The sequence below is a fragment of the Trachinotus anak genome, unplaced genomic scaffold, assembly GCF_046630095.1.
Source record: "Trachinotus anak isolate AG129_WGS33_773 ecotype Australia unplaced genomic scaffold, CSIRO_AGI_Tana_v1 ptg000004l, whole genome shotgun sequence".
Classification (NCBI taxonomy): Eukaryota; Metazoa; Chordata; class Actinopteri; order Carangiformes; family Carangidae; genus Trachinotus; species Trachinotus anak.
The window spans coordinates 25024857-25046577 of NW_027273855.1; the positions used below are offsets into that span (position 1 = coordinate 25024857).

Genomic DNA, 21721 nt, shown 5'->3' on the forward strand with positions numbered 1-21721 from the left:
AAAATAAATTTGCAGTAAATTCTTCATTTTCCAAATAGTCTCCAGTAGTTATCCAGCAAACTGCAACTCTAACCACCATGAATTAAAATAACATTATCCTATTAATGAATAAATCAACTTTTATAGTAAAGCAACAGGTTTATACCATCATCATAACATAACATTACTATATACCACATGTGCTACATATACTGTTAAATCAGGTTATTAAAGCCTCAACACACACACATGTTGTCATGTACTTTTAGAATAGTGTAGAAATATTATCCTGAGCTCATTTGGCCTCATGTCACAAGACCTATGACCGGCATACAGGCCATACAGGAGCATGCATGGGAAATGATAGAGATTTATCTGCTCTCTGATATCTCCTTCTTCAAGCTTAATGGCCCGTTAGAGGGTAATTGTGTTCAAACTGCATTAACTGAGCCTATACTGTGTGTGTGCAGGGTGAAGCCCATAGAGAGCAGACTCCTGAATGGCATTTACTTCAGTCCCGAAGTGGCAAGACTCTGGCATGGCTCCTCGCAGGCAGCAGAGTAAGGATTGGGTTGTATTTTTGGAAGGGTGTGTGTGGATTGGTCGCCTTGTTAGGTCTGCTAAAGTATTTCCAACAGCAGCGGCCGTCAGGAGATAGCTGGGTGGCAGGGACAGGGGGAGAGGGGCTTTTCTCTGTGGCCACCTGGAGAAGCCATGTAAGATCCTGGCTTATCAAGACACAAACACAGAATTAATTAGATCTAATAACCGGTAATTGGCTCCAAGTGTGCATCACCAGCATCATTTATTCTGGAAGGAAACTGTAGAGTAAACAGTTTAATGAGAGGAATCGACGGATCCAAGAGGAGGACACTGGACTAACCCGAAGAACATTTCAAATAAATAATAGAAAAAGTTTCTGTGAAGTGTGAAGTGCGTCCGGGAGCTTCATGGACACGCTGAGAAACCCCCAGACCAACTCCAGCAGAGGAATCAGGCTCAGCCCCGAGGATCCCTCCAGCCAGTGTTGATGTCAGGTGGAGGTGAGGTCAGACCGACGGAGCTTGAACCTTCATCCAGGTAACGGACTGCAGCAGCTTCACCCCCGGGTCGGCGCGCTATCGGCGGCGGGGAGGCATGAGTGGAGGTCGCTTTGAGTTTGACGACGGCGGGGCTTATTGCGGAGGCTGGGAGGGGGGCAAAGCCCACGGCCATGGCATCTGCACCGGACCCAAAGGCCAGGGGGAGTTCTCCGGCTCCTGGAACTACGGCTTCGAGGTGGTGGGAGTCTACACCTGGCCCAGCGGGAACACCTACGAGGGATACTGGTCCCAAGGGAAGCGCCACGGCCTGGGAATAGAAACCAAGGGACACTGGATTTACAAAGGGGAATGGACTCATGGCTTCAAAGGGAGATACGGGGTCCGGATCAGTGTTGGCAGTGGAGCAAAGTATGAAGGGACGTGGAATAATGGGCTTCAGGACGGATATGGAACAGAAACATATGCTGATGGAGGTGAGAGTCACACAAACTGCTATGGTTTTAAAAAAGAGTGTTGGAAGAAATAGTCAGAAATTCCTGCATTCAACATTTCACTCAAGTAAAAGTACTGATGAGTATCAGCATGTACTTTAAGTAACAAAAGTAAAAGTACTCACCATGCAGATTCACCCATTTCAGAAAAACATGCATTATGTCATTAGAATATAATTATTTATACATTAATCAATTGTTGCAGATGGTAAAGGTAAAGCAAATGTTATATATGCTGTTGGGAAGTTTAACATATGAAAATGTTGTATTTGATAATCACGTTTTGAATTTGAATTAGAATTTCTACATACTACTGGTATAAGTTATCAAATAAATGTAGATGAGTAAAAACTGCAATATTTCCTTCTGTAATGTAGTAGAGTAAAAGTAGCATTGAACTGAAATACTCAAGTCAAGTGCAAGTACCTTTAAACTGTACCTAAGTGCAATACTTGAATAAATTTACTTAGTTACTTTCCACCACTGAAGTGAAAGAAATGTGGATGTGTATTAAAATAGCAGCTGCAGACCACTGCAGTGGTGGAGGAAGTATTTAGATCCTTCGCTTAAGTAAAAGTATTTGTCAGATTTGTCAGATAAATGTAGTGGAGCAAAAGTATAAAGTAGCATAAAATGGAAATACACAAGTACACATTTGTACTTAAATAAAGTACTTAAGGGAAAGTATGTAATCGAATTCCACCACTGGACTGGAATCTGCTGTGATTACACCAGAAGTGGAAGAAGTATTGCAATACATGTATTTAAATAAAGTCATCACAGGCCTATCTCAGTGTAAAAATACCCTGCTACAAGTAAAAGTTCTCTTTAAGTACTAGTATTGTCAGCAAAATATACTTTGAGTATCAAAAGTAAAAGTACAAATGATGCAGAATGGCCATTTAAGAGAGCTTGGTTATTGTATATTTAATATAACTAACTAACTAATTTAACTACTGTACATACTGCTGGGTAGTTTAATCTCATTTAAATGAGTAAAAAGTTACTTTGCACCACTGATTTACACTCAGTGGTAATTTTATGAGAAAATCAGGCAAAGTTTCTAAAAAAAGGCCTCGAGGCAAGTGTGGCCATGAAGTTCATTGCAGGCGACGTGAAGACAAACCACTGAGAGGAAACAGAGCAGCCTGATGATCTTCATGGCCGGTTATGATGCCTGCGTAACCATAAAAAATATCACTCTGCCGCTGTCACTCAACAGCTGCTCAGAGCTTGTTGGACTTAAAACCCCACAGGAATGTGTCCTTTTTGTTAAACTACACCATCAACCACAGTGATGGAGGATGTATTCAGATATTTTACTTCTATAAAAACAGTAACGCTGAATCATCGTAGGTGAAAATAAAAATATACCCAGAGCTCGTCTACAGATAAATAAATTGTCATCATCTTCATAATTACACATCAGACATGCTAACGTTAGCTTCTAGCTCAGACAGACTGATGGCTATGTGTTGTCAAACAAGAGAAAACTGTACTGAAATGCAAAATAATAGAATTTTAATCATGTGATAAAACATGCAATTAATCGCGATTAACTATTGAAATTCAGCGATTAATCGAGATTAAGAAAAACTTCATCGTTTGACAGCATCTGAACATATTTTCTACATAAAACCCGAATCTGCAAAGTACCTATAGTTTTCAAATCAGTGCAGTATTTCTCTCCGAAATGCATTGAATAGAAGTGTGAAGTCACATTAAACTGAAACAAACAAGGACCATGAAATTAAGTGAACATACTTTGTTACTTTCCACCACAGGAATTTGCTGTTAATAGTCCAGATTCCTCCGCAGCAGCTGAGTGGTTATGTCAAGTGAGGTTATAAAGAAAACTTAAATACACACTGGAAGCTTCTGGTGGTTTCTGTCTATTCCCAAGTTTGTGCATTTTACCCTGTAGAGGAAACTTAATAAGTTGGACAGATGAAATTGATCGTGCTTGTACAATAGCAGTGGTTTTCCCTCCTTAACAGCTGACTCATCAGCTTGAAGCCCAGTCTGGTGGAAGTTGCGGTTGGGGGATGTGATAGCACAGATGTCAGGTGGTAATAATAGCCCACAAGCTCCATGCCCTCCTGGCCTCACGGGCTGAGGTCTAGCCGTCACTATAATCCACACACATGTCAATTTTAGCAGGAGGCCAGACCCCAAGATGACTTGTCAGTGAGGGTTTTAATGACTGAGACTTGTCACACTAAAGATACCCTCGGCATTCTGGCAGAAATAAAAGTACGATACGTTTTATATGGAGCAAACTATTTTCACTGCGTAGGTTTAACATGTTCAAAAGTCCACAGCCAAGCTATAGGCTCTGTGACAGTGGTGCTTTCAGCTAAATGCTAACATGCTCACAGTGACATTGCTAACATGCTAATGTTTAGCATGTTCACCTCCTTCAACATACTGAGTAGGGCTGAGCACACAAAGTAGAGCCGAGGCTGATGGGAATGTCATTCATTTTGCAGGACAGAATTTTGGTGCTAGATGAGAGATTAAGGGATTAGCAGAATTATTCTAATTCATCCTCTGGGCACCATGAACATCAGGAACAAAATTCATGGCAATCCATCAAATAGTTTGCCAGAACCACCAGTGTCAATCTCATGGTGACACTACAGCAAAAGTCAGGGGTTCACGAAAGACATTGTCGAGTCGCATTTATCCTCTAGGGGCCGTTAATATATGCACAGAATTTCATGGCAATCCATCCAGTGGAGATATTTCAGTCTGGACCAAAGTGGTGGAACGAATGACAGACATACTGACACCGCCATCTATAGAGCCAGGCTGTTATGGCTAAAAACAGCCTCTGATGTTTCGTCTGTTGTGCAGATAGAAAATAATTCTATTTAATTCTAAATAATTAAAACTCTGTGTTTTCTGATGTTTTGCAGGTACTTTCCAGGGTCAGTTCACCGGTGGGATGCGGCACGGCTACGGTGTTCGTCAGAGCGTCCCCTACGGCATGGCAGCAGTTGTGCGCTCCCCTCTTCGTACCTCCTTGACCTCCCTTCGCAGCGAGCACAGCAACGGCACCGTCTTGCAGCAAGACATCCCCATCATCACCACCACCAACGCCTCAGGAGAGGAGACGCCCGTCGCCGCCCCTACCCAGCTGGGACCATCCCGCGGGGGCTTCGCCCTCACCCTCCAGGTGGACCCAGAGGCAGTGAAACCCAAGAAGAAGGGCCTGTTTCGCAGGAGCTCTCTGCTGGGTAAACTGAAGAAGTCTGACTCAAGCACCTCGCTGTCCAGCCAGAAGAGCAAGATCAGCTTCCTGAGGACAGAATCGGCTCTCAGCTCCAACGCCAGCGACACCAACTCCACCATCAGCATCGGGGACGAGAGCCTGGCTGGAGCCGAGGATTTCCCCCCCGTGGAGGCCGACATCGACGCCACCACCACAGAGGTCTACATGGGCGAGTGGAAGAATGACAAGCGGTCAGGATATGGAATAAGCGAAAGGTCCAGCGGGCTGAAGTACGAGGGCGAGTGGCTGAACAACCAGAGGCACGGCTACGGCTGCACCACCTTCGCGGAGGGAGGGAAAGAGGAGGGCAAGTACATGAACAACATGCTGGTGAAGGCCATTAAGAAGAGGGTGATCCAGCTGAAGGGAACCAAGATCAAGCAGAAGGTGGAGCGGGCAGTGGAGGGAGCTCAGAGGGCTGCGGCCATCGGCAAGCAGAAGGCAGAGATCGCTGCTTCCAGGTAAGAAGATGTTTCTCCCAATTCTGTTTCATCCTGTTCAGCAGGATTTCATGTCACACTCACATGTTCCAGCCCACCATGGTTCTCCATGAGGGACCTAATACAAGTTGTGTCTCTGTTGTTAATTCTGTCTGTGTGAACTGGCAGTGAACATCACATTTCAACAACTAAAACTGGACTAACTTTTAAAGCTGCACCGTGACAAGTTGCAGCTGTAGCTGTTTGAGTACTTCATGGCTGGTTTCACCTTCACCATCCGTCGCGGTAGGATGACAGTCTCTGCAGCAACCTCTTGAGTCCGGATCAGCAGAGGGATGATTCATGTGGAATTGAATTTTCTTATTAACTTTTCCAACACATAAAGACCAAAGTACAGTTCATCATTGAACAGAACAGCAGAACAGAACTCGTAGAAATAAAATAAGAAAAACCAATAAACAGAAACTAAAGTAAAAAAGAAAATACAATAAAAATGGGGCGCAGCACATTTTCACAAAACAAAGAAGCGATATTAACTTCATGAAGCTGTACGCTGTGCACATCAGCTCTTACAATGACACATTCAGAGGAGCCAATGACGGTAATTGATTTAAACCAGTCATCAAAACCAGGCTTTGTTTGACTTTTATTGGATTCGCTTGCTGTCGTTGTGGAGAAAGTTTTTCATTTTACATTCAAGCTTTATCTCATCACTTCCTGAGTGCCCACATTACTTTACTACAAACTCACACCAGAAATGAATACGGACTAAATACATGGCACATTTGGCTCAACACTTGGTTGTTTTTTTTTTTTGTCTCATAAAACAGGTTTATTTTTGCACGAGACTCTTGTTTAGTGCAAAATTAATGAAAATGCACATATTCATTTTCTTTTTTGAGAAGATAAATAACACTCTCATGTCTGAAGCTACTGTCCGGTGAAGGTTAGGTTAACAGGCAGAAACAGCTAGCTAGAATCTGGAGTTGTTCAGGCCATGTGTGGAATAATGAAGCTGACCTTTATTCTGGTCACTAAAATGTTTCACAATCTGACACGTGGTCGTCTTTCTTTTGCCTCTTTTAGTGCCTGAGGTCGCAGAAACGCTGATCTCACAAACTTTGCAGTGAAGTTCACTGGAATAAACCGCATCACGATATCAGTTTACAGTTGACATCCCTCTTGGCTCCTGATCCATCTTCACAGAAATGGTTCCTTGTTGGGCTCAGTGTCAATACAGCACAGTTCTGCCTGGTGTTCACTGTGAAAATGTGAAAAGTGTAAAAGTACGTCCATACTGTGGCAAAACCATGGATTTATCATTTGGAACTCCAGTCATTTTGTGATTTTAGAGTTGGGGGTTTCATTAACACTTTACCTCAATCTCCACCTAACCCCCACAACATTTATAAGCAATTGAAAAACATTTAATAAATGGTTTATAACACACTATAGTGTATTTGAAAATATATTATAATATAATATGATATACAGATAATATAAGTACAATATAAACATTTATTAAATGTTCATAAACTGCTTATACATGCTACATAAAGTCACGTGTTGCCAAATAAACATCATGACAGACCCAAACCATTTACATACATATACAGATGATATGACAATTATCATTTTAGCCATATTGAAATCAAACATTTGATTTAGATTTTGTTTGACTTTAACTAACGGGCTCACAGGAAGAGATGGACAGTGTACCTTTGTTTATTTTTTGGCTTTTGTACGGTTTAAACAAGCCAGATGTTAATTAGTGAGCTTTAGAGGTGCAGGCGTTTAGGTGCTGATCATGATTAATATCCGCTGTTATCTGTCTGACAGAGGAAGACTCTCTCTCACGGTGCATAATGAAAATCAAACAATCATCAAACGATCTGTGAGGAATGTTTTTCTCACGGAGTTTATTGTTCATGTGTGCGCACGTCTCAGCTCAGTTTGTCTTTGACCGTACAAGGCGGTGATGTTTTTATCCACAGTCGTCTTCAGCACCTGAAATAAGCTCAGTGTTTACAGCTGTGAGAGTTGCACTGATGAACCGCAGACCCCTGTCCCAGCAGACTGAAATCTAAATATTGAACTCTGAGGATAAGCAGCATATAAGAGTAATGGGCCGGTGGTCGTTGTGTCAGTGCTTTAAGCTCACCTACAGTGTGTCCACAGGCGTCTGGACCGAGCTGAGAATGGAAGCAAACACTTAGTATTTATGTAGGACGGCTTTCAGAAACTCCTCTGTGGCCTTTTCAAACCAAACATGTCTGCACAGGAAATACATCTTCACCAAACTCCTGAATGTGTAACACTCCAAACTACTGGGAGACCGGAGTGTAACAAAGTGCTTTTACATCTCATGACCCCTCAGATTTATCTTGTGACCCTTTGGAGGGGCCCAACCCCTAGGTTGGGAACCACTGCACTGAAACTACCTGGACTAACTGCATGTATATTGTAGTTAAAACCAGCTTCACCACAACCAGCTACATCAATGAAATGCTGCGTAAACACTGATGCATCAGTTTTAACAATCTAATGTTATTTTTGATAATCTAATGTAATATAATAATAATATATCTATTTTCTGCAGTGAGTGCTTTAACTTGTATTGTATTGGTGCTTTTACTGAAGTGAAGGGTCTGAATACTTCTGCCACCGCTGTGGAAAAATAACTGCACAACAGCTACTAACTAAACAACTGTGGAGTGGTCCCGAATATTAAACTGAAATCTGTTATTATATAAGCAGTGGAGACATGACACATCTGTTCCTGGCAGCGCTTTCCTCACTCTATGATCCTTTGGCAAAGAAATCGAGGGGTAAAAATACACGTACAACCTGTGCGCTGCATGGGAGGCCAGACCTGGCCTCGCCTCTTCGAGTCCGGTTAGCTAAGCGTTCGCTGGCATTCAGACACTCGGTGGACATTGTTCTGTTGCGTGGGCTGGCAGCGGGGCGTCTGGAGGAGGACCTGTGTGGCAGGACGGGGTGTAAATGACGCACACACAGGGGCCCTGTGGTCACAGAGGAGCCCTGACTAAATATGGACAGGCACACTCTTGCTGTATCACAATCACAGGGGAATGCAACAGCTGATTATCCCCCCTCCCCCTGCTTCCAAACCCCACCTTTCCTGCCCAGTCACAGACACCCACAGCCAGACTGGTTTCCTATGCTCAGTTGCACTGGCTCTTCCTTTTTGTCTGCATCTAATTCAGACTTTTATTTCACTCACTCTTGTCCGGTTTCAGCAAATTAAATCTTATCCGAGCCGCATGCAACCCTGCCCGCTGACTTTTTCCAGTTTCTGTCACCTACTGTAAGCCTCAGCTGCTCCGATAGCCGGCAACAGTTAGAGATCACAGATCTCGGTCCATCTTGCGTCAGCAGTGGTGTCAAATGGTTCCACGGATATAAATATGACACAGCTCATAAGCAAGTGCTTGGGTATAAAGGGTTAGTGTATAAATGCACCACACCTAGCTTTAGTTGTGCAGCTTGGATTACATACTGTACTGCTGATAGGGGCAGTTTGTGCTGGTGAGCGATCAGCCGGCGCTAACATTTGTAAACAAAGTTCAGCTCTGACCTCAGCTCGGGAGAATGTGCTGTCTGTTTTTATAAGTTACTTGTTTATTGAGAAATAATGTCACAGCGGAGAAAATAGCTGGTTATTAATCAGAGAAAATGATGAGATCTCTGGAGCTATTCCTTATGTGACCTCTTAGCAATGTTGCAATAATGAGGATGCAATTAGCGCTTAATGTATGTGTATTTTGGCAAAGTGATTTAATTACACCCTGAAACATTTAGTCGTCTTTTTATAGAAACTAAATCACTCTTTCACACTCCCTCTCTCTCCCTCCCTCTCTCTCTCTCACACACACACACACACACACACTGCACAGTTGAACAGGACCCTCCACAAAGATCCAGTGGCACATGCCAGAATGACAGAATATCACTTGCCATCAGAGCCGACAGGACAACAGTAGCGTGACGAAAAACAGACGGTTGCAAAACAGCAGAGCAGTAGGACTCTGTGAGAGGAAAGGCTGGGCAGGATATACATTACAGAAAGATTTATGGTATAGATTATTCTGTGAGCTCAAAGCTTTGGGTGTTGAAGTCACAGCTGAGTGTCTTTCTGCAGCTGATGCCTCAACCAGCGTCTCCTTAAGGCAGCCCGAAAAGCACAAGGGGTATTTAGGTCACAGTGTCAAATGTCATGTTTGGTTGCAGAGAAACAGTCGACCAGCACAGACTGCAGCAGTTTTACAGCTCAAAGGGACTTTGTGTAATTATTTTAATTGGATCTTTTTGTTCCACCCTGTCTACTGTCTAATAATACGTTACATCCTGTATGGACTGCAGAAATCTTTAGACATCAACTGTATGATCAGTATTTTTAAATAAACAATAGATCACATGACTACTTGTATGTGAAAGTGTTGCTCATAGCGATGAATCCACAGACAGCTGACAAAGCTCATTAGCATCCTTCAGATTATTGTTTTGGTTTCACGGCTGCAACTTTAGCGATTAATTTCATAGCATCGTTAGCTTATGTTCCCTGAGCTCAAGGCTACATCCACACCAAATGATTTCATCGCGTTTTAAAATGAAAACAATCTCCGTCCATACAACACACCTGAAAACGCATACATACGTGTACATATTTATTTATTTTATCTCGGTGTTATTTTAAGTTCATTATTGTTTTATTATTGTTTTGTATTTTAATGAATTAAATTGGTAACACTTTATTTTAACTATGCCTATCTAGCATTTATAAGCACTATATAAACATTTAATCACTGCCTCATAACACACTATAATGTAGTTGATGGATAATGTATTTGTCAGCAAACTGTAACACCAGTGGACACCCATAATTGGAGGCTGGCGTATAAACAGATAATAAATGATAATATAGTAAAATGCCTGTTTGAACTTTAGTATTCAGGAAGTAAAGTTTTGTTTTGTTTTGTTTTTACTGTCATGGCAGGGGATGAGTAATTCACCAGATCATATGGACAAAACGGCGCCTGTTATATAACATTACTGTTGGGATCAGATGTTTAGAAATACCCACCAGCTGAATATCCTGTGTTCAGGGGGGAATTATAGGTCAGACCATCACCATTAGCTCTGACACCTCCCCTCCCATTTTAGCCACTTTAACCACAGTGTTGATATTTTATTACATATATTACATTAGGGGAACTCGGCTCTGTACTTTGTCTGTTTTCAGTCAGTGATATCTACTAAAGCAGCATCTGCTACATGGCTGGTTATTTAAGGGTTAAATTAGTTTTTTCCTTCGCAGTGCAATGCAGGGGGGAGTCCTGACTCCACAGTCAAGGACATGTGATGGCTAGCTCCACTCAGGTCTGGGGTTTCTGCACATTTATGGTCCTGGGAGCTGTGCTGCTCTCTCACTGTGAGGCACTGATACTGACTGACACTCTGTGGGTTGTGACTGGTGGTGAATCTGTCGGCTACCTGTCTGTGTGTTGGATTAGACTGAGCTTTACCAGACTACTGTAATATTAGAGGCGAAACAAAACCGAATACATTTACTCAAGTACAATTCAGTGTTGCATTTGTTGACTGAACCACCCAACACTTATAAACTAATTTAAAGTAGCTCCACTTTTACCAGCTAAAACATTAAAATGCTATTTACACAGTCACGCATCAGCACTAATGATGATATAAAACAACACTCAAGAGAAAATAGAGCATCTCTATTTTGTAGCATTGGTACTTTTACCTAAGTAAATGATCTGTGTTCTTCCACTGTGCGTTGTCCTGATTCCAGTGGTGGAAGAAGTTCTCAGATCTTTTACCTAAGCAGAAATAGTAGTACCACAATAAAAAATACTTTATATAAGCAGTATCTTGAATACCTATTCATAGTATCAAAAGTAAAAGTGTGCAGAGTGATGCCTGTTAGTGTCATATGAATATATACTTTGAATTGCTGGATTATTATTGTTAATATTGTAGCACATACAGGTGGAACTGATTTTAAGTATTTTGCATATTGTTGTGTGGTTAAATTTATAACAAAACATCATATTTGATAAAGTAATAATTATTTTTGAAAGTAAATGTCCAATAAATGTAGTGGAGTAAAAATATGAAGTAACAGAAATTTGAAACACTGAAACTATGTACAAGTACCTTAAAATCATATCCTGCTTGAGTGAGTAAGTTGGTGTTTATCTCAAATGAGTTTACAGAGTCTTGGACATTTTTTCTTCCTTAAATACTCTCTAGTAAAGTAAACAAATACCTCACAAGTACAGAATTTGACTAGACGTACTTTCTTTCGACCACTGCTGAATACTAAACCCCATTAAGTTCACAGCACTGACGGAGCCACTGTGGTAAGAGCGAGCTGTGGGGTGGAAGGTAGAGTCATTTTGCAGGAAGAAGCCATCTGTCGCCGTCTTTTCTCCTCCACCAACCAACTGGCAGTTCACCCAGCAAACACACATAGATTTATATATGTGAAATGCACATTTTTAATTTAGTTTGCACATTCAGAACCTTGCATACTACTCACAGATGGCTGTGAAAATTATTAAATGGTATGTTCCTTAAGTTTGTTCAGTCGGGGAATTTCTGCACTGTGAGGACATTTTGGCTGCTTCTCACAAATTTAAAGGATTGATTGAAAGTTAAGATTTGATTAAGGTTAGAATTATATTTAGGTTACAGGTGTGGTAAGGATGAGGGTTATACATTTATGTTGTGCTGTTTAAGGTTAGTGTTAGTCACAAGTAAAGAAAGACAAATGTGTGTGATTTAGTCATAAATTGTGCCATTGCCTTAGAGATTGTACTAAAATGCTTGTGTCTAAACAGCAGCTGCTGTTATTATAACAGTTTATAACATTATTTCAGTGTAATTATTGGCGTGAGTTTGGGAGAGCAGGGTGTAGAGGTTCCTGGAAGAGGAGGTGCTGGCTGTGTGTGGACAGGTGGAGCTCATCTACATCAAACAGGGAACCTCAGGAGCCTCTAATTGTTCCAGTGGGAAGCCACTTCCCCACTGAGTCTTCAAGTGGACCAGGAGGCTATTTTCAGCTCAGTGTAAAGTTACACTATGTCAAGTATCCACAGAGTAATCACAATCAGTAATTCTCCCAGTTAATGTGGGACAAGTAGCAGCAGCCTTGAACTCTCAGCATTCAGCTGCCAGGTTTTCAGGCAAGTTAGCTTCATGTTCACCAGTCAGCTGATACTTTGGTCCACACTGAAATACCTCAACAACTACGGGACGGACCACCAGGAAATTTCCCCTGATGTTTCATCCGGTGCCACAGCAACATTTTTAACTTTTGGTAACATGTTTGAACAGCTTTTGAATCGGTAGCTATGAAATTTGTTACTGACATTCATGATGAACTGTAATAACTTTGGATTGAAAATAAACATCTATATTCTATTTACACTTAAGTGACATCCGAATTCCTTTCTGTAGGACGGTTCTTGTGTCCATGTTTGGTTTATAGTCCAATATTTTAACACATATTGAATGGATAGCCATAAGGTTGACATTTATGGTTTTGAATAAAATCTGTCTACAGCTATTGAACAGATTGCCATGTAATTTGGTCTTTTATGTATATTCTATTACCTGTTAACCAGTGATTTAAGGGTAAAACTTGAGACACACAAACAGAAAATTCAGTGTTTCATTATGGGAAACATTTTTTTCTGAGGCTGTGTAAAAAAAAAAAAAAATCACTTCTGTACTGCTTTGGTGACTCTCTGTCCCCTCTTTGTCTCCCTGTCAAAGAGAAATATGTGATGATGTATATACTGATGACGGTATCTTGCCAACAATAACTTATTGTCTTTGGGGAGGGGAGCGATAAAAGCATAATTTATTTCTGTCCCAACCAAACAACAGAAAACGACACCTCCTCTCTAATAATAGATAATATTACTAATGAGCCACATGACCAGCAGCCACCCACCCGTGGCCTTCACTTCAACATGATTGAATATTATAAACAAGCCTTGTGCTGGGGTTTTAAGCCATCATTCAAGGTCTGTACTTTCTGTAATCAGGGTCAAAGTGCATTAATACACATATAAGGATGTGACATAATGACAAATAATATACTGTCAAACAGATCATACAAAACCTTTTTATAAATGTTATAAAACCTAAAGTTGTGCATAATATTTATCTCTATTGCTATATCTCCTCATCCCCTTTATAATATCGGACCCTCTTACAACTTATCACCAGAGTTATCAGCAAAACCATTAAATGAGTTGTGATATTAAGGCTGTGACCAACAATTATATTTATTATCTATCAAAAAATGCTACTCTTCCAGATCCCAAACAACTGTCTATCAGTTGCTTGTTTTTTCCAATCAATAGTCAAAAACCCAAAGATTCTCAGTTTATTATGACATTTATAAAGAAAACCAGCAATCATCATTTTTTATTTTTTATTATTTATTCATTTAGGTATTTCTGCTTGAAAAATTACTTTTGTGATTACTTGTGCATTTACTGTTGATTTAATAATTGATTAAATAGCTAATCATTTAATCTCTATGTCTGTTTATGTGCAGCAGAACTGTGCCATTAAACTGCTGCTGTAATGCATAGAAGTGTATTGAGTCTGCAGAGCTCTGCGAACACAGGGGACAACCTCTCCTCTGAGAAAGTGTGATTCTGTCGCCATGATTCATTTCTGTTGTTCGGGGCACTGAGCTGTGAGCTGAGTTTGCTGTTCAAGGAACACTTGGACGTTTTGGGAAATATGCTTGTTCGGTTCTTCGCCAAGAGCTGAAGAAGATTGAAACCACTCTCATGTCTGTGCTTTAAATGTGAAGCTACAACCAGCACAAAGTAAACTTACCATTAACACTGGGAACCAAAAAATGAAGACAAAGACAACCAGTTGTGTTTTTTGTGTGTTTTTACAAGTTAGATGTTGGAACTACTTTTTGGCTAAAAGCGTTTTTGAACAGATTAACAACATTAATGTTAATCAGTGAGCTTTAGGGGTGCTAATAGCCAGATTGTGTTACCTTTGGACAGAGATAAGCTACCCTGTTTCAGTCATTATGCTACGCTAAGCTAACCACCTCTTGGCTACAGTTTTATGTTTAAAGGAACACACTTAAACACTTATTTGCTTTCCTGCCGAGAGTTAGTTGAGAAGACCAACACCACTCTAACGTCTTCACAGCAAATACAGCGTTTACAGCCAGCAGCTTGTTAGCTTAGCTTAGCATAAGCTCACGAATTAACTCATTTTATCTTATTTCTTTAATCTGTACAATAAGTAGATTTGTTCGGCTTCTTTTCAACAGAGGCCGGCTCTGTTTGCCCCTGCTTTCAGTGTTTCAATGCTAAGCTAAACTAACCCTCTCCTGCCTGTAGCTTCATGTTCAATGGACAGATATCAGACTGGTATTGATCTTCTCACACAAGCTGATGAATTTGCTATTTTCAATACATGAATGAATTGCCATCACATCAAAATGATTTCTTTCAGGTTACACTTAATACCACTGACAGTGAGATGAAAATAAAACATCTGGATGATTGTTGCAGTAGCAGCGATTTGTGAATCATGTTGTCTGTCCCCTGCAGGACGGCCCACTCGAAGGCCAAGTCAGATGCAGCCGACCAGGCGGCTCAGGCCTCCAACAGCGAGTCCAGCATTGCCAGACTGGTGGCCAAAGAGCTCTCCCCTTCCTTCTACCAGCCAGGTCAGTGGACATCAGGATTCATCTGTGAGGAATTCGGCAAAATGGATAAAAAGATGAAAAAATTTCAACATGTGGTTTTACTTCCTTGAAAAAAAAAGCTAACACAGCGCTGGCTTTTATGTATTTGAACATTTATTTTCCCAACAGGAGGCTCATGTTTACAATTTCCCCTAAATGACATGGATGCAGACAGAATAATCTCCTTAGTTTTATATTTGCAGATACAAATCAATATTTTGTTCAGTTGGCGCAAAGATCGCACAACATTACCATTTTAATAACACACACTTACTTACTGTATGACTTTTTTGAAGGAAACAACAAATATAAACTACTAACAACAGATATGGTTTTATACTTTGTGCCTGTACCTCCAGCTTGTGCTGCTGTGAGGCTCACTACAGGGGTAGTCGCATTTGAATGTCTAAAAAAAGGAACATCTTATTGGGTCGAAGGGATCGTATCAGTTTCATTGCGAGTCTGGCAACACACGCGTACACATTCACACAAAAGCACAGCAGCCATTTAGGAGCCTCTTGCAGTTTTCTCCTGCTTCCTCCCTCAGCAGAGAGTTTACAGGAATCACACTCAGACCGAGCGCCGTCCAGCTTTTCTGAGAGGCTGCACAAACTGTCCCTGACTAATACTACAAACGGACGAGGCCTGGCTGAGTTCTGCTCTTCTTCTTCCATGAAAGATCTCTCACTAAGGAGATAACAACACAGACAGGGTCAGCATGTGTACAGTCATTGTCTGGTTTATTTTCACTGGGAAAACAATGGTGCAGCCTCACATTTACTAGAATATACTGTGAGGAACTGGTGTGTATTTTCTAAACAGATGCCATGAAAGGCACCGTCTGTGTAGCAAAAGCCTGATGTATTTATATATCATCTCCTCCATAGAGCTCTGTTGTCGTCCAAAAACAATTAAAAACACACCAGAGAGCTGTATTAACGTACATGTATGTAACTACACACACACTTATTTTGATTCAGTCCCACAGACGCTGTCCGGCTGCCAGAAATACACTAGAGCTACAAATGTGTATTAATCCACAGCTGAAAATAGTCCCCAAGAAAAACCAATTTATTCCTGTTAGAGTAACTTTAGCACCCAGCTGTTATAAGAAATTGCTGTTGATTTGGAAATGAAACTATATATTTGTGACTTGTTTTTAAAGATTCATGTCTTCAGTAGCCCAAACTGAGAGCTACAGACAAGCAAGGGAATAAATATGAATTAAAGGTAGCAGTAATGGTATTAGGATTTGTTGACAGTAATAAAAATATAGATTATTATCAGGTTTATCATTTGAAATTTTAGTTTGTCATGAACATTTTTACATTTATCAGTTTTATCTTATCAATATTCAGATCTGATGCTTAATTAAAGGTAAAAAAAAAAACTTTACTACAAGTAAAAGTCCTTAATTCAAAATGTCATTTAAGTAATAGTACCAAAGTATTATCAGTTAATTGTACTTGAAATATAATATATTATAATATATAGGTATTACATTACCTGTTTAACATGTAAGCAGTGTGATATAGTTTTTTTTTGCAACCTTATCTATAGAAATGGTCACATTTTAAAGATTGATCATATATTTAGTATGTACAGTAAAATCTTTATCTGTAAATTAATTATGAACTATAGATGTCATATAAATGCCCCCTGAAGTGTAGAGGACTTGAGGTATAAAGTAGTAGAAAATAAAAATACTCAAGTAAAGCAGGAGTACTTTGGTAATGTACCTAAGAACAGTATTTGAGTAAATGTGCTCAGTTACTCTCCAGTGTATCATGGTGAAGAGTTTGCTTTGGCCTTTATTTGACCCTTTACCTACCTATTATACCTTTTCTCTCTGATACTGGATCAAAAACAACTTGAAAATGCAGAAAAAAGCAGAAGGTGTGTTAAAGTTAATCTGAACTCAAGCGCTGATCTCCAAGAGTTCGGGGATAACAGGGTTTTATTAAACAGGAAATGGCCTCCTGTGGTTATTTTACTCAAATGCAGTTGGTCTTGCAGTGGGAGAAAGTGCTTCATTCACTACATTAACTAGGAAATAGTTTGTTTTCATAAAGTAGTGACACTAAAACTTGTGAATGTGTCATATCTTTGAGCTCTTTATAAGGTCACATACTCTCCAGAGAACAGTGGTCGTTGTTGCTCCGGCCGTTAATAAATTGAGTTAGTTTATTAGTTAGTATATTGAGTTCTCAGTGATGGGAATAAACTCTAATATCCTGACTGAACTGGTCTCACACAGGCCCCGAGTATCTGAAGAAGAGAGTGTTGCAGGAGCTCGTGGAGGGCAGTGAGAACACAGACACTGTCATGCATGAGCCGCTGTTGGCTGAGGAGGAGCCTCTGCCCACGCCGCCTGAAAGCCCATTCATGAATGAACTGGACAGCCTCATGCCTGGCTCATCCCCAGGCCGCACCCCCTCTCCCAGCCCGGGCATCACCATCAAGGAAGATCCCAACCTTCTCGGTCCAGGAGGCTGGAATGACGACAAAACCAATAAAGGTGGTGGCAGTAAGGGCAGCAGTAAACCCAACAGCAGGTCCAGTAGTCGCCCCACAACCCCTTCAACCTCCCTTTCCGCTCCCAACCCAGCTGCGCCTGAAGGAGGAGGGGGCCCCAGCAGTCGTGGCCCCTCTCGTACCCCCAGCCGTCAGAGCAACAAGAACGAGCAGGGCTCTGACCTGGAGATCAAGCCCCTGCAGAAGTTTGACTCCGCGGCAAAAGCTCCAGACGTCACTCCTGCCGCTGCCGCCCCTGTAAGGAATAGCCTCATCTCTCAAGATGAAGAAGAAGCTCCGCGCCCCCCCTCCAAGGTGCCCAAAGCTGTCACCCCTGAGCCCAAAACTGCAGAGCTCAAAACTGAGAGAGCTCCTTCTGTCCAGGAACGAGTGCCCTCTGTCCACGAGAACAAAGTGGAGTCCAGGGAGGTGAGCAGGCCGTCCAGCAAAGCAGAGACAAAGCCATTACTGAAACGGCAACCCAGCCCAGCTCCGTCCCCAAAGCCCGCACCTAAACTTGAACCTAAAACAGTACCAAAGCAAGTGGAAGCCAAAGCCATTGTTGCCAAACCAGCTCCAAAGGTGGAACCCAGAGCAGAAGGCCGACTGAAGAGCGTGGTGTCGAGCCCAAGTAACCTGCTGACTGCAGAGTCCTTGGAGCTGGAGGTAAGACAGTAAATATACTGAACACACTGTCTAATACGATATTGTTTTTAGGCCTGTTAGCAGCGTGCCCATAGGGACGGCAGTGTCAGTCTGTCAGTCAGCCCACTGACAGACAAGATGCCATTAAATTTTGCACTGATATTCATGGTCCCCAGAGGATGAAGCTTTATGACTCTTGATCCCACGACTTTTCCCTCTAGATGTTTCTCCTGTTTCTAGTGTTTATGCTAAGCTAACTGTCTCCCAGCTGTAGTTTCATATTAGATAGATATAAGAAAGCTATCAACCTTCTCATCTAACTCTCAGCAACGAAAGGGAACAAGTTTATTTTCCAACATTTCGAACAAGGTGTGAAACTTAAAGGTCCCATATTGTATAAAGTGAGATTTCCATGTCTTTTTTGATTATAAAGCAGGTCTAGGTTCTATATTAATACTGTGAAAGTATCAAAGCCTCAGTCCACAGAGAAATGCACACAGCCTGTATTCAGAAACTGAGCCTTAAAACCAGCCGTCAGGACTTCTGGAACTTTGTGATGTCACAACAAAGCAGTCATCATCCACCCCCATGCACCTACCGTCCAGCCTTGCGGGATTGGGTTTCTTTGACTGTTTACCTGAAATCTGCTTTTTTTTCCCAATCGCCTAGGAAACAGTCAGCTTCTACACAGAGATGGTTTTTGGTTCTTAAAACCACAAATATATCTTCTTATGATATCAACACTTCAAATAAAACACAGTAAATATGTAAAATATGGGACCTTTAACAGGAGGCACACAGTCTTACTAGGTGCGTTTCTGTTAACCTGCTTAATGTGCAATTTAAAATTGCAAACTTAAAGACAAGTAAGTGACTTTTCTAAAACTTTTATAAATATAGACGCTCACATGAGGTGGTTTTTCAGACTATTTGACAAAGCAATATTTAGCAAAGCTAGAAGCAGGAAATCTACCATCGCGTTTAATTGGAATGATATTGGAAGAGGAGAAAACCCTTCATTCACATAACATCACTCAATGCAAACATAGACCATTCGCAGTGTTGTTTTGTCGACTTCTTCTAAAAAGTCGCTTCTATTTTGCGCAAAACTGCAACGGAAACCTGGCTAATGTTTGTTCAGACTTTACTCTTTCACTATATTGACTGTCCTCTGTTTTTTTTCAAGGGCCCAAACACCATAATGATCTGCATGGTGATCCTGCTCAACATTGGCCTGGCCATTCTCTTCGTACACATTTTGTCATGAGACGTTTTCCACCACCTCAGGTGAGTGATGCGGTGAAATTACACAAGAGCCACATGTGAGTTTTAATGATCTGTTTGAGTCCATTAACAGAGAGCTGTTGGTTTGCTGCAGGTCGCCGGCAGCGTTGGAGAGAGATGCCGTTCGTCCTCCTCAGTCAGGACCAGAGATCAAAGAGACCGCTGAGGTGGGGGTGGGGGGGGCAGCCTCATGCAGACAGCCACAGCTCTTCTAAAGGTTTTTGTTGGTGTGACTGTGTGAGGCTCTGTGAGGCTCCTCTCTTTCCAGAGGTTAGAGAAACTGAAGGACATTGAATTGACTGAAACGATTCAGTACATGTGAATGTGATGATATTTGTATGTTGAAGTGTGGAGGGGAGGCGGAGGGGAGGGGGGGCAGGATGGTAGAGTATGTCTCAGTGTTCACACTGGAGAAGCAGGGTGGCAGAATTCAACGTCATCACAGTGTGTCTACATTTAGCAAACCACATCCTGGATGGGACACACCTCTCACAGCGCTGAATCAGACAGATTAGACAAACTCAGCAGATTATTACGTTTTGTCACAACGTGTTTGTTTGTATTACGTAATGTTCTCCGGCTGAGTGAACATTAATCACATATACAGACTTAATATTCTCTCCACTATGGCTTGAACCTGATTAGACGCAAAGGCGACTGCAGCGGACGTGTGAAGGATTTGGGAGTGATAACTGTCAATGTCATTGTTTTAATCATCTGCGTTAAAAAGCTGAAAACGATTAATGAAGTAGGAGCATGAGAGGTGTGAGGAACCTGTGTGTGTGTCAGTCCGATCACGAAGCTCTCCAAATACTGCTGAGCACTGACAGAAACTGTAATCTCATGCTCCAAGTTGTTGTTTTCACCTTGTTGCTCCCGAGTTTCATTTGGCTGTTGCATCCTGCAAAATCTGTATTTGAGACTATGGTGTTCTACACTGTGAAATTTTCTATCTTCACTGGGATTTATATGCATTTACTGTCATTGTGCTGCTTTGGTTTCGGGAGCTGATCAACCAAATAGAGAAGGAAATAGGAAGCTAATGAGTTTCACTGCTTTCGTGTACGTACCGTATGTTCCTGTGGTGCTTGTCTCGCTCCCAGGTGGTTTTAAATGAGTCGTGTATGTTTTGCAGTAGAATAGACGAGCAGCAAACGAAGGCTGGGGTTTATCTTATTTAAAACAATCACTGTATGTTGTAGTACGTTTGCTCAGTATTACAGATTTATATTCATTCAGCAGGTGGGTTGGGATGATGTGTTTGCTTGGTAAGCTCCTGTAGCATTCATGTTTTCATGTATGTTTCAGTGTCCACACTCTTCCACTGCATTATATTCAGGGCCTGTTGTGCTTTACAGACAAATATGAGTTCGACTTTTGTACGCATGAGGGCACTTTGTGTGTATGGGTCTGTATTTTTGTACCGTTTTGAAGTGCACATCTTTTCAGCATTTAAAATATTCTGTTGCAGAATTTTGCTGTCAAAGACATATTCAACCCTAAATGTATTTATTTCCCAAAAAGAGGTCGGTGAGATTACCTCGTGATTGTGAGATGGAGAAAAATATACAGTGATTTATAACTCCATGTCTTACACTGAGAAGAGCACTCTTCCGATGTGCGGTTTAATGTTCCTCCATTGTTCTTTTAGCCGTGAACACATGGCTTTTAATTAAAAGGAACAGAGGTTTTTAGCTGAAATCGTTTTGCCTTTAGAGTTTGCAAATGAACACACATCACTCGTTGTTCAATGTTTTTCTGCAAAAAAAAAAAGAAGACTCCTCAAGCACTCAACCAGACGCTGCAGTTTTAATGAAGCTCCCATGATTCTCATCTAATTGGCAGATGAACTCTATGGTACGTGCAATAAAACGATCACTCTTACAGGTCAGTGTCACGTAGAAGCCATTTTGTGTTGTCTTTTTTTTTTTGTGCGTTTTAGTAAAATATCAAATAACACTGCTGAATTTGAAGGAATGCATTTGTGTGGCCAAACCTGGTCAAAAGTACAAAGCTCAGATTAAATAAAAACTTTTACAACACTTGTGAATGTGTTATGTTTGACTGAATCAGTCTGGATAAGTGTCGTCTTTCCCAGTTTTGGTTTTACACGTCCCTAAATTTATGGACTGATCATTATCCAGAAGAAATCCAGTCTAGTAACAGCAGAACTAAGTATTTTTAAACACCACCTGTCTGCCAGCATGAGACATCCTCTATCCCTCCCTTGGGCCACAGTGAATACCACACCCTATTTTAAACCAGGCCAG

General features: G+C 41.3%; 1 protein-coding gene across 1 annotated transcript; it reads left to right on the forward strand.

The window, feature by feature from the left end:
* The first annotated feature begins 618 nt into the window (after nucleotides 1–618).
* Nucleotides 619–21493, forward strand: jph2 (junctophilin 2). The gene is made up of 6 exons (XM_071477405.1): nucleotides 619–1495; nucleotides 4432–5248; nucleotides 14872–14990; nucleotides 17266–18188; nucleotides 19354–19454; nucleotides 19546–21493. The coding sequence occupies exons 1-5, from the start codon at nucleotides 1117–1119 to the stop codon at nucleotides 19432–19434; spliced, it is 2319 nt and encodes a 772-aa protein (XP_071333506.1). The 5' UTR covers nucleotides 619–1116; the 3' UTR covers nucleotides 19435–19454; nucleotides 19546–21493.
* The last annotated feature ends 228 nt before the right edge of the window (nucleotides 21494–21721 follow it).